At 33.9% G+C, this 16,552-nt stretch overlaps 1 protein-coding gene across 1 annotated transcript; it reads left to right on the plus strand.

The window, feature by feature from the left end:
• Positions 1 to 344: 344 nt before the first annotated feature.
• Positions 345 to 14,302, plus strand: LOTGIDRAFT_206663 (hypothetical protein; the record flags this gene model as incomplete). Its single annotated transcript, XM_009059439.1, has 28 exons — positions 345 to 381; positions 1,081 to 1,143; positions 1,664 to 1,774; positions 2,068 to 2,158; positions 2,479 to 2,573; positions 2,902 to 2,997; positions 3,361 to 3,443; positions 3,979 to 4,056; positions 4,678 to 4,845; positions 5,383 to 5,433; positions 5,710 to 5,766; positions 6,113 to 6,183; positions 6,361 to 6,466; positions 6,918 to 7,130; positions 7,449 to 7,534; positions 7,780 to 8,029; positions 8,430 to 8,503; positions 8,822 to 8,960; positions 9,252 to 9,347; positions 9,619 to 9,779; positions 10,225 to 10,386; positions 10,602 to 10,660; positions 10,840 to 10,942; positions 11,406 to 11,433; positions 11,539 to 11,624; positions 11,949 to 12,112; positions 12,635 to 12,723; positions 13,077 to 14,302. 28 exons carry the CDS (start codon positions 345 to 347, stop codon positions 13,182 to 13,184), a joined length of 2,925 nt encoding a protein of 974 aa, XP_009057687.1. The 3' UTR covers positions 13,185 to 14,302.
• Between the last annotated feature and the right edge of the window lie 2,250 nt (positions 14,303 to 16,552).

The following is a 16,552-nucleotide window of genomic DNA, read 5'->3' on the forward strand; positions in this document are numbered from 1 at the left end:
GGCCCCTGCTCATCCCCCTCACCTTATGTTTCCTAGATGCGCCACTGACGCCAAGTCTTAATCATGCCCTAGAGTTAGTGGTCAGTCCCCCTTTAAATGGAAGAAAATAAGGAGATAATCACCCTTTAATCTAAACGTCTTAAGGTCACGGTGACATTTTTGTAAAATCGCCATGACCCAACCTTGACCTTAAGATGAACTCTCTCTTCTCGCGATACTCTGCGCGATTTATAATGTAAACTTTAAACATGGCGGGATGAGAAAGCTTTCATAAAATTATGTAATAATAATAGGGATTCTGTTTAGAAATTGAAATGCCTGACAACAGGCAGTGAGCCAGAAAGATGCGACTGTTAAAGCCAAGCTGGGTGGAACATGATGGTAACTGTTTTGCATTCCAATTTCTGCTCAGCAATTTAATATTCGTAGACAAAAAAACAAAACAAACCAGTCTCTGCAATGTGCAATGCGGCTGCATGTTCTTGTAGAGGCTTGAAAAGGGGGCGGGTATCACTATTTGACTTAACATTTGTCACTACCATACACAATTCCCTGTTCCCGTTAAAAGCAAAAAATGCAGTCAATTTGTTCATTTTTGGCTAAGCAAATCGAGAATAACTTGATTTGATTTTGACAAAAAAAAAAACATGTCTGCTCAGTGTGACAGCAGGTGTGACAATAAACAATGCCATGCTAAATTTCTTTGTTAGGCGTGATGCTTGTAATGATACCTGGCTATTTGACAATTTTCCAGTACATATTACATTATTCTTTCCCTTCTGTGGTTAAGCGTCATCATATGAAAGTTGAAAAGTCTTATATTCAGGAAACTAGCAAGGAATGTATTCTAGGGCATGCTCAACATCCAGAACACCTTCTTCTGCTATAATCTTATCAATTATCAACATGAATCCAATTCATAGATTAGATTTCACGTAGCTAGAAATAATTATTTGCTAATTTTATTGCAATATTCTACTGAACATTTTTATGAATCAAAAACTAATTGTAAAAATCAAAAAAATAAGAATGTTCAATAATTTTTGCCCTTTTGTAACTATTTTATCATCTTTCCTACAGGCCAGCCAATATTTTCCATTGATATCCACCCTGATGGCTCAAGATTTGCCACTGGAGGCCAAGGTTTGTACTGTCATCATTTTATGTTGTTAATGAGGCTCTCAGCTGAATTTGTTTATTACATTGTTTGAATTATAAACCCCAATCATCTAAATGGGGGTTCTGCTACAAATATCTATATGATCTGGACAAGTCTCAGCAGCAATTGAGTCTCTTTCAAATGTCTCAGTCAGTCAGTTTCTAGTTGGATTATTGTTTGGTTGACTTGCTGCCAAATTGGAATCCATACTTGATAAGTAAAATGTCCAATGCCTTGGATTATTCCACCGTGGAGCAATAACCCCCCCTTCCCGCTCCCTCCCTTATCATCAAAACTATTGTCCACCCATGTGCTATAAATAAAAATCTGTACAAACGAATAGACAATTCCATTATTCAAAATCTCACCCAAAGCATGGCAAATTCTGGAGAGAAAAAGTTATATAGTAGTGGACTCCTCCAAAGAGAAGTACCATCAAGTCTTCCACCCATGTGCTGTAAACTGAACGATTGTGCTATACAAGCTAATTTTGTCTGTTATTAGGAGATGATTGTGGGAAGGTTGTTATATGGAACATGGCTCCAGTACGAGATGAGAAGGCTGAGAAAAATGAAAGTGTTCCAAAAGTTCTGTGTCAAATGGACAACCACCTAGGTAAGTTATCTTTTACACATTATCATCCTGATTTGACCACTGAAAATAGTTGACTGGCAACAGAAACCACCCTTATTATGTAAATGAACACTATATCAAACTCCTAGGAAAAGAATATGTGTTGAAGAGTCCATTAAACTTTTAGGGATGTCAAATAAATGACAAGGCACACAAAACTTGATATAGTGATCTTCTATGGTGAATAGTTTTTATGCATCAACATTAACACAAAGATTTAGCATCTTCAAAGAAATAACAGTATGATTATATCTGATTTATATGAAATATTTCAGCGTGTGTAAATTGTGTAAGATGGTCATACAATGGTAAATTTCTGGCGTCTGGTGGGGATGATAAACTTGTCATGATTTGGCAGACTAGCAGGTAAGGCTTTCCCTTCTTATCATGTGGATGTTTGGGCTAGCTATAGCCCTGTTTGGATATGATATTCTCATCACGACGACCAGTTTGGAGCATCACTTGTCATATTTTTTATTTTTTTGAATCTTTTGATATTATGAAAACTGTACAGCAACTTGATAAGAATAAGTGTGAGCTGCATTAGCTATGTGTACTCTCTGACACGGGTGCGTGATTGACAAGCCGGCTTCATGAACGACCAGCATGTCATCTTGCTATCAACACTGCCACAGTAAATATTGTATCCCATAATGTATGTATTAAGGATGTGTCTATTATTACAGATATTCCGGACCTTCATCAACGTTTGGTTCTAGTAATAAAGTAGTGAATATAGAACAATGGAGGCCAGTGTTTACTCTCAGAGGTCATTCTGGAGGTAATTTTTACTTTTTTAAACTAGGAGATAGATGGCCCATAAAGCTTGGCCTCTCATTAGGGGAACCTTGTTAGTTCCAAAAATTAAGGGGTTTGCTGCGACCTGAAGTGTAAGGATTCATTCTCAATATCAATCATAAGTGAGTAAGTATCTCATAATGAAAAGTGGTATCAGATGTCTAGAAGGAATAAGCATACCCTTTCTGATGCCACAACTGTCAAACCTGCTTAATTACATGTTTTATGAAGATCATACAGTGTGTACTCTTAAGATTTGATTTCTGTTTTGAAAAATTCTGTTCGTTCTATGAACTATGATTATATTTTAGATGTATTAGATTTATCATGGTCACCCCATGATGCCTGGTTAGCCTCCTGTAGTGTAGATAATACGGTAGTCATCTGGAACACCAATAAATTTCCAGGTATGTTTACATTTGACATAATAAATTGGGTCTGTTTTATACACGGATTCTGTTGTAAGCTTATAGTTATGACACCAAGACATTCAACTGATGAATATAAACTTGTATTGGCCAAATTTGAGAAGTTTTTATGAGCATTCAAAGAGGTTTTATCTTTTTAAGATGGTTCTCTTTGAGTTTTCAGAGAATGCATGCTGGTTTTGACTTATATTTTGTTTTATTTTTTAACTAGAATGCGTTGCACTAGGCATTTCATTTCATGTTCTTAAAACACAGTGATCTGATCTGATTCGCAGGTATGTTTGAAATTGGAACCAGATGAGCAAAAATATATTTTAGATCCTCGTTTGTGTCTATATTTAGAACAAGTAGCAGTATTAAAGGGGCATTCTGGGTTAGTTAAAGGAGTTACGTGGGATCCTGTAGGAAAATATCTCGCATCACAGGTAATTTCTCTTTCAATTTACTTGGATCATATATTCTAATGGCACAATTCTAGAGTGATGATTTGGTTCTATATGCCGGACATGACCGACAGGGCTGCTGAAATGACCGACGTTCAATATCCTCTGTCGAACATCAAGTATAGGTTAACCATTACATGGCTTTCAATGTCAGTCAAATGCAAAATTTAATGACAACTCTAGTCTAATGAAGTATAAAGCCATTAATCACTGCTTGGTATTACAATAACTTACGTCACATAATGATTACTTTATATGAGATATGAGCTTGGAATTCTTATTTCAATGAGCACAAAAATTTCTATTTTTTTATGCTTTGTCAAATTTGAGATAGGAGAATAAGGACGTACTAGTAGAAAAATATGGAAATAGTCAAGTTTATCTATTAAAAATATTGATCTTTTCAAATAAAAAGCTGTTAAGTATCATGAACGGCTGATTTCAGTCTTGATATAAGTATTATCATATTTCCTTCTTTGTATTTATATGAGTGATAAATTAGTATTGTATATTGTAGTCTGATGATAAAACATTACGAGTATGGAGAACGAGAGACTGGCAGACAGAATCTATTATTAGAGAACCATTTAGAGAGGTAGGTCACTTACTGATAGATAATAGTTGTCATTATTCTTCAACTCAGCTGTGGACGAATACAGCAACTCGTGATAGGTTTAGTAAAGGAGAATTGTAAGTTGGAAGCAATGGAATGATTCTTTGTGTTTTCTGGGATCAGCTTCCTTACTGTTTTTCACTGATTTGTGACATGATTATAACATTGCTGTGTGATTATGGGTAAGGTAATGATTGGGTAATAATTTTTTGCATCTTCCTGAATCCATATCTCAGAAAGTTTTTGTTTTATTTTTCTTTGTTTACAAACCGTTGAACTACAAAATCCACATGATCACCTGAAATCTGGGTATAAACCAGTAAAAAAGGTTAGAATGATCTAAAGATATGTTGCGAAATGCCGGCAGAACTTTCACAGTAGACGTTTTGCTGTTTGAGATTCATCATTCTTGATTGATCTTGTGATCTATACATATTTTCTTTAATCTTAACAAAATATTTTCAATGTTAAAATAGTTTTCAGTGAAATATATATTATTGAAAATATTAAAACAGAACCTGAAACATGTTCTTTTTGAGTATTTACAACCTCTGTTTTGATATATTTTTGTGTTTTTTAACCTTGGTTTTTTTTTTCTCACAGTGTGGAGGAACAACTCATGTATTACGGTTAGATTGGTCACCTGACGGTCATTATATAGTCTCCGCCCACGCCATGAACAACTCAGGACCAACCGCTCAGATTATAGAACGGGAGGGGTGGAAGGTCACCCTGGATTTTGTTGGACATAGGAAGGCCATTACTGTTGTAGTAGGTTATGTTATTTTTTTATAGTTTTTCCTTACCTCTAAGAGAAATGAGTTTACGTGATAAATACTGATGTCTTACATAGGCAAAGATTTTCATTTCCAATTTCTTTTGTCTTTATTGGAGCGATAAATAAGATTTAAAACTCCATTTCATTCTCCAGAAATTCTGTTGTTGTTATTTTAAGATCAACTCATCATGTCTGTTTGTCAAACTGATACAAAGATACTTTGACAGAACCATAATAATTTTATCTTCAGCATGCGACTCAATCTTATTCTAACCAAAAAGAGGCTGTCATATTACTCTTCTTTGGCTCTCGCTATCCCACAATTCATCATTGTTATCAAGAAGAAGGTACTACATGACAAGCTTTGATTGGTTAAAAACAACGCCATTAGGGCCTTTGGTAGAAAACTTGTTAGATTACAATGTAGATGAAAATATTAGAAAGTGGAAAAGAAAAGAAATTTGAATTAAATTGCATGTTCACAACATATAATTGAAAATATTTGATTCAACCTTATTTTTATTTTTCAGCGTTTTAATCCTAATATATTTGAAAAAAGAATTAAAAAGGACAGTGATAAGGTAAGACAATCAGCTTAAATTAAGATTAAAAATGATATTTCCTAGAATCTGATTTGGACATTGTTCCATTGTAGCCAGAATTGGAACAGACAGAACTAAACAAGCGAGTGCTACCAAGTAGAACCTATATGTGAATAAATAATCGCAGGATGTAAAATTTCACTTATTGAAATTGGATTAAAGTATCTCTGAAAAGTTTATCAAACTAAGGGTATGTTCATCCTTCTAGAAGTTGAGGTAGGATGTAAAAACTCTTTACATTTGATTTTATTTCAGTCACAACAGTACTCATGTTGTGCTATTGGTAGTAAAGATAGATCCATCTCTATATGGGTAAGTATTTATTTAGTTCTTAATAAGCAAAACAGTTCTTTGAAACCAAGAAAATTTCATAGCATTTTTAATTTAAAACATTGTTGATATATGAATATTCATAAGACTAGTACAGTACAAAGCGTCACTCGGTCATGATGTATGATTTATGATAGTAGTGAAGTACAAGTATATAGTAGAGACTAATTTTTTTGTACGGAAAACCTCAGTTATTCATTTGCCTGACTTCTTCCTTAACACTGGAATTTGTTTTGACAAGAACACTCGTTATGATAGCTTATTTCACAGTTGAAGTTTAAGTTATGCTGCGATATGAGCCTTTGATTACAATGTTTGTATTTTTCAGCTAACAGCGTTAAAAAGACCTCTGGTAGTAACTCATGATTTATTTGAAAGTTCTATCATGGATATTTCATGGTGAGACAAGTTTATGAGGTTTATTTCTCGAATTCCAAAAGACTTACTTTCAAAGATAATTAATAGATACAAAGATTGGGGCAAGTGCCTGCTAATAACCCAAGTTGTTAGCCTTGTAAAATATGATTATTTTGTCTTTTTTTGTTGTTGAAATATTTGAATGTATTATGTTGATAGGAGTAAGAGTGGATTTGAGTTGATGTGTTGTTCTATAGATGGAACAGTAGCCTATATAGATTTCTCTGTTGAAGAGATTGGTACATCACTTACACAGCAAGAAGTGGTAAACTTACATTTTATTTTTACTGCTTACAACTCTGGTCCCAAGATATAAAGGTCTTGAACATGCACAGTCTGTGGCACATGATGCCCTGGTTTATTGGCTTTTGATTGACAACACATTTTTCATGTAACCCCTCCTGCATCACTGGGTTTAAAATTCAAAGACTGTCAGTGCAAGGTACCAAATTATTCCCAAGAATCAGAAATTCAGTTCAGTTATCAGATCTCCAAGGCATGCCATGATTATAAACCTGATCAAGATATGAGATTTGAAAATGACCCACTCAAACTTCGGAAGAAATTAAAACACGCAGACTGAAGCCAGATGCAATACAGATATATAAGATAGTGCACTGAATTTCTCATGATATTCTCAAGGTTTGTGTATCTGAAATATATGTCAGCATCATCAGATGAGCCCTACTCAAGTGAATGTTATTATGATTTTGTAGCAAACAGTATTAGAGAAGATCTATGGTAAAGGATTACCATTACGCTCCATGACAACTGGCAACCAGATTATAGAATCGGCGGCCATGTTGAATTTACAGCAGCAGGCCCAGAAAGAATCTCAGGAAAAACAACAGAATTCTCAGACGGTTTCACCCCAGACACCGAAAACTCCTCAAAAACACCCACTAGCTAATGGAGATGTTCCTTTTAAGGTAAAATTCATGTATAAATCTTTGAGATGTTTGGTTACAAATCTTTTTCAAATTTAGTTGGCCCTCGAACACAAAGACCTTTGTTTCAGAAATTTTGTAATTGTTTTAGACTCTGACATCTGATAACTTTGGAACTATACTCATGATTTAGTGAAAAAATTCTCAGCCCACAGTCCAATAAAAGTGAATCTTGATTATTTATGACATAAAAGCAATGAAGACATGAAGATTCAAAAATTATTTTGGCCTGAGAATATTACAGCCAGTCCACCATGTACAATTTAGAAACAAAATTTAATGTTATTTTTTTTTTTGTAGCCATTAGATAAACAGATAGAGACCAGGACCCCAGATGGTAGAAGAAGAATAACACCGATATTCCTAGCTCCACAACCAGACTTTGGGTAGGTCGCGTCTTAAAATTACCTTCTAATTGAGTCACTTTCTGGGACATGGATCAATAAAACGGAGGTCTCAAGGCATACAGACTTTGCATGTTAAAGATCCAGAGACAGTAGGAAAATCAAAAAAGAGTAAGTTTTTATGTCACTGTCTTGGCAAAATGTTACTCATTGCACACTGCATGACATTGCATGGCTCTCCGCTTATCAGTTTTTGCTCAAATTTAATCTTTTTGGTCTAATTTCAGAGAAGCACCGTTACCGTTCCCTGGTAACGTAATAACAACGGATTCCAACATCTCCTTCGCTACCAGTAAAGATCCGAGTAAAATTCAGGTGGAAAAACTAGATAGAGTTACTGTTCCTGGTTTGGTCTCACCTTCATCGAAGTCTACGACATCACCACAAACTGGATCAAACCTCTCGGAACCTAAACCCAGTCCTCTTTTAGATAAAAAGGCCTCAGGGGATAAGAAATCAGAAGCTGCAGTGTTTCAGGTATGTTAGGGTTGTCATTTTTTGCTTTAACCCTTTGAACACGGAGTGTAAATAAACTATAGCATCATATACCCTGAACTTTAAGAAATATGTATGATATAAAGATGTTAAGTGACATAACTTGCTTCACCGACTGCTTGTGTATAGATCACATAATGTGTGGCCAGTAGACCACTCATTAGTGTTGAAAGGTTTTAAAAGATCTGTCATGTTAGGTGCATGTCTGGCCTTCTGTTGTCAGCATTTTTAAAATTGGTATTGTCTTACCATTTACAACCTATTGATATGACAGGTCTTATTCTGGCAGACAGGATTCTTGTTGATTTTGTTGTTATGGTGATATTATGTTTGCTGCCAATGACAGGAAGATTTTATTTCTCTTCTTTATTTCTTTTTTCAGCCAATGACAGCTTTAGAGAAAACTCCAGAAAAATCAGAAAAACCAAAAGTAACCACTAGTACACCAGTTGAAAAGTAAGTGAAGAAAAATTACAATTTTGATAGTTGTACTAGTATTCATAACTTTAGTGACGCAAGAAGATGCATGTTGCTTATACATAAGCCCTGGTATAGATTAGGTTATGGCATTGTCTTCTATAAGCTAAAAGCTTACATAGTTGCAGGAAGATAAATGGAGATGCATTTCTACTATTGTTTTAGCGAAAAATAACTCCTTTTGAACAAAAAGATACTGTGTTCTTCGTCTCATCAAAACAAGACTTGTATTAAAGTAGTAAAATTTCATTTTTGCACCATTTCTGTCAAAATTAAAAATTTGAATTTTCTCTTCAGACGTGTGGATAAGGAGAAGCTAAAAGATAAACCAGTTGGTCTCTCGTTAAAACGAAAGAAAGGAGATGACAAATTAAGTAAGGCTGGACGATCAAAGAAAGACCGAAAAGATTCCGACAAACAAGTGACGTCTCTCTCAGTAAGTTGGGATTTTAGACAGGGGGCCTCAGGGTCATGATTGGTCAATCACAAAAATTGATTTTAAATTAAGTTTTTTCTAACCAGATGGCTGTATTTTCTAATATCTTCATGGAAGATGGATTTTAAGTGGAAAAGGAGTAAGATAATGACGCTGTCCTGGCAAAATTCCCTCATTGCACACTGCATTACATTGCCAGTAATTCCGGCTTCATTTTCATTCCTATGTTGTTGAAATATGGCTGATCATATTCATTCCGTTCCAGTAATCTAATCTTTTAATTATTTGTAGGCTTCTATTGCTGGACCATCATTCCGTACCTTCTCACCACCATCGAATGAATTAAGTCTACCAGTACAAACTATAGAGAAAACATCAACATTACAGGTCAGTTTTACTGGTTAAAGTTTTAAATATCATTTCTTAAAGTGAGTCAGTCAGTGATACAGACAGACAGAACAACCTCATTGTAAAACTTGCATCATTGCTCACTTCTTGGCCTTAGTCTATTGGTCCAATAAGGTGCAGAAAAGACGGTACAAAAAAAAATCCCATTTCATTTCAATAAAAGCAAACTCCTCTTGTTTGTGGATTAAACATCCTCAGATGTTCACAAATGTTTTTCTCTGATTCTGAAAGTTATTTTGTTTGTATGTAGATAAGTGGTAAGGCAGGGGAAGAGAACTCTATCAGTCTAGAAGTAGAGAATAATGTCCAGTGTGGTCTGGTAACGGTACATAAATTACGCTTGGTTAAAGACAGCGAGACATCATGGGAACAAATTTTAACTTCACCAATAAACAACATGGCAGCTTCCAGGTAGGCTTATCTTTTACTGCACATCTATCTATGTGGACGTATATTGTCGGCACCCCTGTCCGTCCGTCGGTCCGTTAGAAGCAGAGTTATTGCCCTTGCCCCAAAATCTTGAATATGCTATTACTCTCTTATTTTTCAACTGATTTTGATGAAACTTTGTACCAATTAGTTATTGTTTACTAAATGTTTTGTTTGTTAGAATTTGGGATGATCTCAACATGTTTAAGGAACAAAGGGCAACTGTCATTTTCCACAGACGTTTGCAATCTTATCCCCTTAAAGCTTTAAGGACTATTGTGACTTTCTTAAAGTTTCAACTTAACTTGAGGTTTACGGAGTTGATTAAAAAATGTAATTAAGCAAGCAAATATTGACTAACAGAAAGATAAGAAGTTAATATGATGCTGATAAAAGGACAGATTAAAATTATGTTTTTATATTTTAGATGCGTGGCGTGTGTTAGTTGTGAAGATAGCTCTGTATCAATCTTCAGTTTTGGAGGAAGAAGATTATTTCCAAGTCTGGTTCTAAATTCTAAAATTTCCTATCTCCATTGTTCATCATATTTCGTCATGGCAATCACTCAAAAAGGCAGCTTACATGTTTGGTGAGTAAAATTATTTATTTTTAGAATACAAGTTGTGTTTGAACTATCGAATATCCTAATAGCAATCCATGCGTCACATTCCACATGAAGACAAATCAACAAGCCCCATAGCCATTTGGATCATTTATGAAATGAATGCCAAAGTGAATTGTTTTTTTTTTTATGATAGATTATATTAATTTATCAAAACTTATATTGTTGAATTGTTTCGACAGGAATATGCAGAATAAAATGGCAACTATAAACAATGAAAATATCGCTAGTATTATCAATGGTAGGTGATTTGTATTATTAAGATTAACATCAAAAGATCTTTGACACACAATCCATGATTATTTGGTATTAACCCTTTAAATATATTTCTTACAATGCTGAACACGCCCCCTTGCTACAGCTTCAATTGATATAGCTGTATGACTAACTTAGTGTTATTATTATTGTTTATATTATTAGGTAATATAGAAGTTGATACAGTGAAAATAACAAGTGAAGGTTTACCTGTTATTACTTTATCTAATTCTAAATCTTACTCATATCATACTGATCTCAAATCTTGGTACGTGTGTTTCATATCTTTTATACATGTATATACTTGATGGAAATACCTTGCTAGTTATATTACCTGTAATATCCCTCATTGCACACAGAACTGCTGAAAATTAGGAAGTAATTCATTGGTGCAAATAACTTCAGCTTTTTGTAATTTAAAAAAATAGTAAGATATCCTGAAAAAATATTAAACGCACACTGCAGGAAGTTATACCCCATTTAAATTCAATTATTGATAAGAATATTTATTTACATATGATCGTATTTCTGTTTGTAGACAGACAGACATGACCGTGATATTATAATCTCCTTCCAGACAAGAACAATTCTGATGCCACAGGCAGTGCTTCTGTGTTCAACCCAGTTTCAACTTTCAACCCTTATCACAAGATATATCCATTCTATTTACAAGTTAATGTTTTTGTCCATGTAAATTTGATAATGTTAATAATGTATTTTTTCTATTTTAGGGTTTTGATACATGAAAATATCAACAATGTTATACAATGTTCAGATTATCAGTACTGTAAACTATCTAGTCAGATTACTGGACCATTGATATCATTACAAAATCACACAATAGGTTAGTAAAATATCAACAATGTTATACAATGTTCAGATTATCAGTACTGTAAACTATCTAGTCAGATTACTGGACCATTGATATCATTACAAAAATCACACAATAGGTTAGTAAAATATCAACAGTGTTATACAATGTTCAGATTATCAGTACTGTAAACTATCTAGTCAGATTACTGGACCATTGATATCATTACAAAAATCACACAATAGGTTAGTAAAATATCAACAGTGTTATACAATGTTCAGATTATCAGTACTGTAAACTATCTAGTCAGATTATTGGACCATTGATATCATTACAAAAATCACACAATAGGTTAGTAAAATATCAACAATGTTATACAATGTTCAGATTATCAGTATGGAAATTTGATACAGTATTTAAGGTTGACTATGCCTAAAAGATGTTTAATCTGATTTGATTTCAGGGCAGGCATGTTGGCATCCAGGACCTCCAGTTCAGCAACATCTGTCCAGCAGACTGCTACTGTCAGCCACCTTGAAAATCAGGTTGCCGTCTGCTTGGGTTTGAAATCTCAAGATGAATATAAATTCTGGTTTTTGTCGTACGTTCGATATCTTGTACAGGAGGGTAAGTAACTTAACTTGTGGTGGGTAAGTGTTCACTTACCAGAGGTTAAGGATGCTAAGCTAGGAGTTTTGTCTAAGAGTTTTTGGTGTCTTTCAATGCTAAGGGAGGGCAGAGGGTTCGATTCTGGCCTTGGTACAGACACTACCTACACTAGAATTCTTTAATCTGGTTTCCACCTTGTCATTGATGCAGTTCAGAGGGTGGGACAATAAACAGAGGCTCAGTGATTTTGCTATGAGTGTTGACAGTTGGAAATGGAAAAAGAGTAGGCTAATGCCACTCTCCTAGTAAAATTTCCCTCATTGCACACTGTAATGCCTGTCATCATTCACTGTTGTATCCAGGTTCAAAAATAGCTTCTCTTTGGAGGAGTCCATTACTATACAACTTTTGCTCTCGATTTTGCCATGCTTTGGACAAAATTTTGATTAACTCAATTGTCTTGCTTGAATTTATTTTTATCACCTCTCTCCATTTCCAATAATTCCTTCGCATTAATTTGTCAACCTGTATCTATTGTAGGATTTGAAGTAAAGTTACGAGAAGTCTGTGATGATTTACTCGGCCCTGTTATTAAAAATAAATCAACTTCATGGAACGCGCATATATTGGTAAGTAGTAATTCAATTTATTCTTTATACTGGCTTTTAAAATTTTGGTTTTGATTTTCTCAGTGTTTTGTGAGGCTTTAAAGAAACTATCCATTTTGACAGATGATATGGATTTTGGTCCAGTTAATCCTTAATAAAAGGAACAGAGTCAAAGCTGAAGGCAATATCTTTGGGCATTTAAGTTATTTAAACAGAAAACTTTTGAAGGTTCTAATAGGTTTAACATTTGCCAATGTTTTAATATTTGTTTTCAGTGCTTACTAGATCTTGATGAAAAATTGTGGATATCATTTGATTTTGATTTCTGATGAATTAAGTTGACCGATATATTGGTGTTTTCCTTTATATTTTAGGGACTGGATAAACATGAATTATTGAAAGAAATTCTTCCAATTATTGGCTCAAATCTTCGATGGCAGCGTCTATATACAGAATATCAGGAACAACTTGATTCCTTGTGAAATTATTTTTGATATTCCATTGACATAACTTAAACGTTAAAAAAGAATTCCTTTAAATTAAAGAAGTACTGAATGACACTTTTGTTAATGAATTTATTGAAGGAGTTCTACAACTTGTGAAGTAATTTTATGACAAGAAGCAAAAATGGTTGGTGAATTTCCCAAACACTTTGCTTGTATTTTGAAGATATGTACAGTTGTTTAGTTAGAAGAAACGCTGATATTGTTTGGTGCAGTTTAGAGAGTTGTTGCAGTGTTTTATACAGATTATGGGACAGTATTTTGTGAATTTCTGAATTTGAAAAAGTTGTGCAGATTTTTTGCGAAATAAAGACTTTGACTCTATATTTCTGGACATATTTAAGATATTGGAAATTATACTGCTTGAACAGACAGTTTGAAGCCGTTTTTAACAGAATTTGTGAAACCAAAGCTGAAAATTATTTGGCTTTCAACATAAAAACCACCCTGATGTTGCAAATGAACTATTCTTAACATTATCATATTGCTAGAAAAAGCATGTGTGTGGATGATTCCATTAAATGTGGAAGGGTGTCAAATAGACGACTGGCACAATAGTGTCTTCGTTGTTCCTTGGATGACAACTCTAATCGGCGATTTTTGTTCCATAAAACTGTGTCAAGTCAACATTTTTACAGTCTTATTGGTCACAAATGTGGACCATTTTTATACCAGCCTCAAGTTCTGTTCACCAATTCTACAAAATCCATAAAAAATGACTCCTTGTTTCATGAAAGCATTCATAAATCTGTTTATCCTCATTCATTCATCCTTATTTCTAATTTATTGAAGACAAGTTGTGTTCAGTGTGCACTTTCTAGGTTTTAGGAAATCATGAATTTTCATGCTATATGAATTGGAAGATTTAGAATTCCAATGGAAAATTTCAACTTTGTGACAAAAAACATTTTGCCATTTTGATGTTTTGAAGAGCTCTTAGTTAGTGACAGTTTTGGCTGTTTGAAAAAAAATGTGTGCCATTTAGTGGGGTTAGTAAGGCAGCATATCTACAACGCTGTAACTCAGACCAAAATAGATTGATAATAGTGCTAAAAAGATTTTGTATTCTACTTAAACGAAATAAAATACATCTTTAGAAACTGGTTTTTTTTGACATTTATAATCCATGGTGTTTCATCACATAAATATTTGAATAGAACAACTTGGTTTCTCAACCAAACCGAGAGTCCTCATGATTAATAATGCATTTGAAGTATTTGGGTTTATCAACTAGGCATTCCTTTCAGAGAGTGCACATAGCTTATTGATATATTTAGATGGGTTTATCAACTCAGCAACCCAATTAGTGAAGTACTGATATTTTTGCTCATTCAGGTCTGATTCACAATATCAACATGCAGTTCACTTTATTTTCAGGATGTATAAGTAATAATGAGCACAATAAAAATCTAGCTGCTATAGCTTCTATAACTATTTATTCAACATTTACCCATATATTGTTCTACCTCAATATAATGAACTTTTTCTGGTAATCTTTCAATCATGCCTGAATAAGCACAAATATCAGTTTGACAATATTTTGAAACTGGTTCTGCAAAAAGGTAATCCCATTCAAAACGTCTGAATATAATAGCTCATATTGTATTTCTTCATTATCACTATAATATTAATAATGACAGTAAACTTTTTATTTTACACGGGTGAGAATTATATTCAATACACCACAGTGACATGGTTCTTTCTACCATTCAGTCCATGGGACAATACAATTAATGATATTAATGTCAGTTCACAGAGTCAATAATAGAAACAATCAAGATTTCACCACTCTCAATAATTTCTTCTTCGTTTTCTTAATTTTATGTGCCTTGGTAATCTGAAATATATGAAGTATGTATTTAAATTAAGCTGTAGGAGTTGACTCACATATTTAACATGTCAGCTAGATAATCAAGATACAGCTGATCTAGAAGAATACAGGTTCACTATTGAACCTAATCGTTGCCATGATGCACGCTGTTGTTTATATTTGATTGAATCATTCTGAATTTCAAACTTATCCATTGTATGAATTGTTGTAATTTTTGCTGACTCTCTGTCACATATGAATGAATAGATCAACTTGTGCTTTATAAATAATGCCTTGAATACAATAGCATCAGTTCTCAAAATGAAAAATCTATTGGTACTGATTGTTATGGATAGACACAGTGGCGCCCCCTCGCAGTCCCGAAAGCAAGTTTTTCGGGCAAAAATCTCTTAACTAGGTTGGAAATTCGGGCAATCTCAGATATTTCGTCCCCCCTCGGACATAAACCTGGCTCTGCCACTGGATAGACATGTTAGTTTGGACCTGTATCAACTATATTTTAAACTTACAGGTGTTACAATTTCATTTTTCTTTTCGTTCTCTAATTTCCGCTGTCGTTTTTCTTTCACTTTCTGTCTTCTAACCTGGAAAACAAATAATATTCTAGGTATTAATGGGCTTTTGTCATAAACATAGTAATTTAAAAGCCAAATACTAAAAAACACAATAAGGTATCTTTAAGCAGGCCAGTAGCTAGCCCAGGGTCCTACGGCCAATGTTAGGTGGGCTCTACCACGACACTCAAAAAGTCATTCAAGTCATCTAAAATCATAACCCCCCCCCCCCCCTCCCATCCCTTTAGCTACGGGCCATCCTTAAAGGCTGTTGTCGTTTAAACCACACCTCCTTATCAATAAAAAAAAATAGGACAGTGGTTCAGTGAATTTTGAATTTTACCCAATTAAAATAATCTTTTCATACAAGAGAAGGTTGTCAGTACACATAAAATATTCTGGAGTTTTGTGTGTTTATATTTACAAAACAAAACCTATGTAGAAGCATGAATAATGACTGTAATGGAGCTCAAAATTTAATGAAAAAGCCTAAGATTTACCTGTAATCTTTCTTGTCGCTCTGTTTTTAATCTGTTTTCAAAATCTTTAATAGATTTCAATTCTGCTTTCTTTTTCATTTTGTCTTCAAAACTGGTTTTTAAATTACTTTTTCCCAGTTTAAATTCTGTGTGGCTGAAAATAATAAATAAAGAATATAAGGGCAATGATAAAGAACATTTACTTATTTCTATTGACTTTTTAATTTTAAAGGGGAACAGTCAACATTTTCGGGGATTGATTTGGGTCTTTATTGTGCTTTAATAGTCTTAAGAAGTACTAAAACACATGAAAATCACATAATCCCTTTAAATATACCTCAAACTAGAGGTTTCATTAGCCATTCCTATATATGTGTTTTCTACATGGCATAGTCTTGAATTTTTAACTTTCAAACGTGAATAATTATGGATACACACCGATCTGAAGACTCAAATTTCGACGATGAGCTGTGAACACTATTA

The sequence above is a fragment of the Lottia gigantea genome (assembly GCF_000327385.1).
Source record: "Lottia gigantea unplaced genomic scaffold LOTGIsca_39, whole genome shotgun sequence".
Classification (NCBI taxonomy): domain Eukaryota; kingdom Metazoa; phylum Mollusca; class Gastropoda; family Lottiidae; genus Lottia; species Lottia gigantea.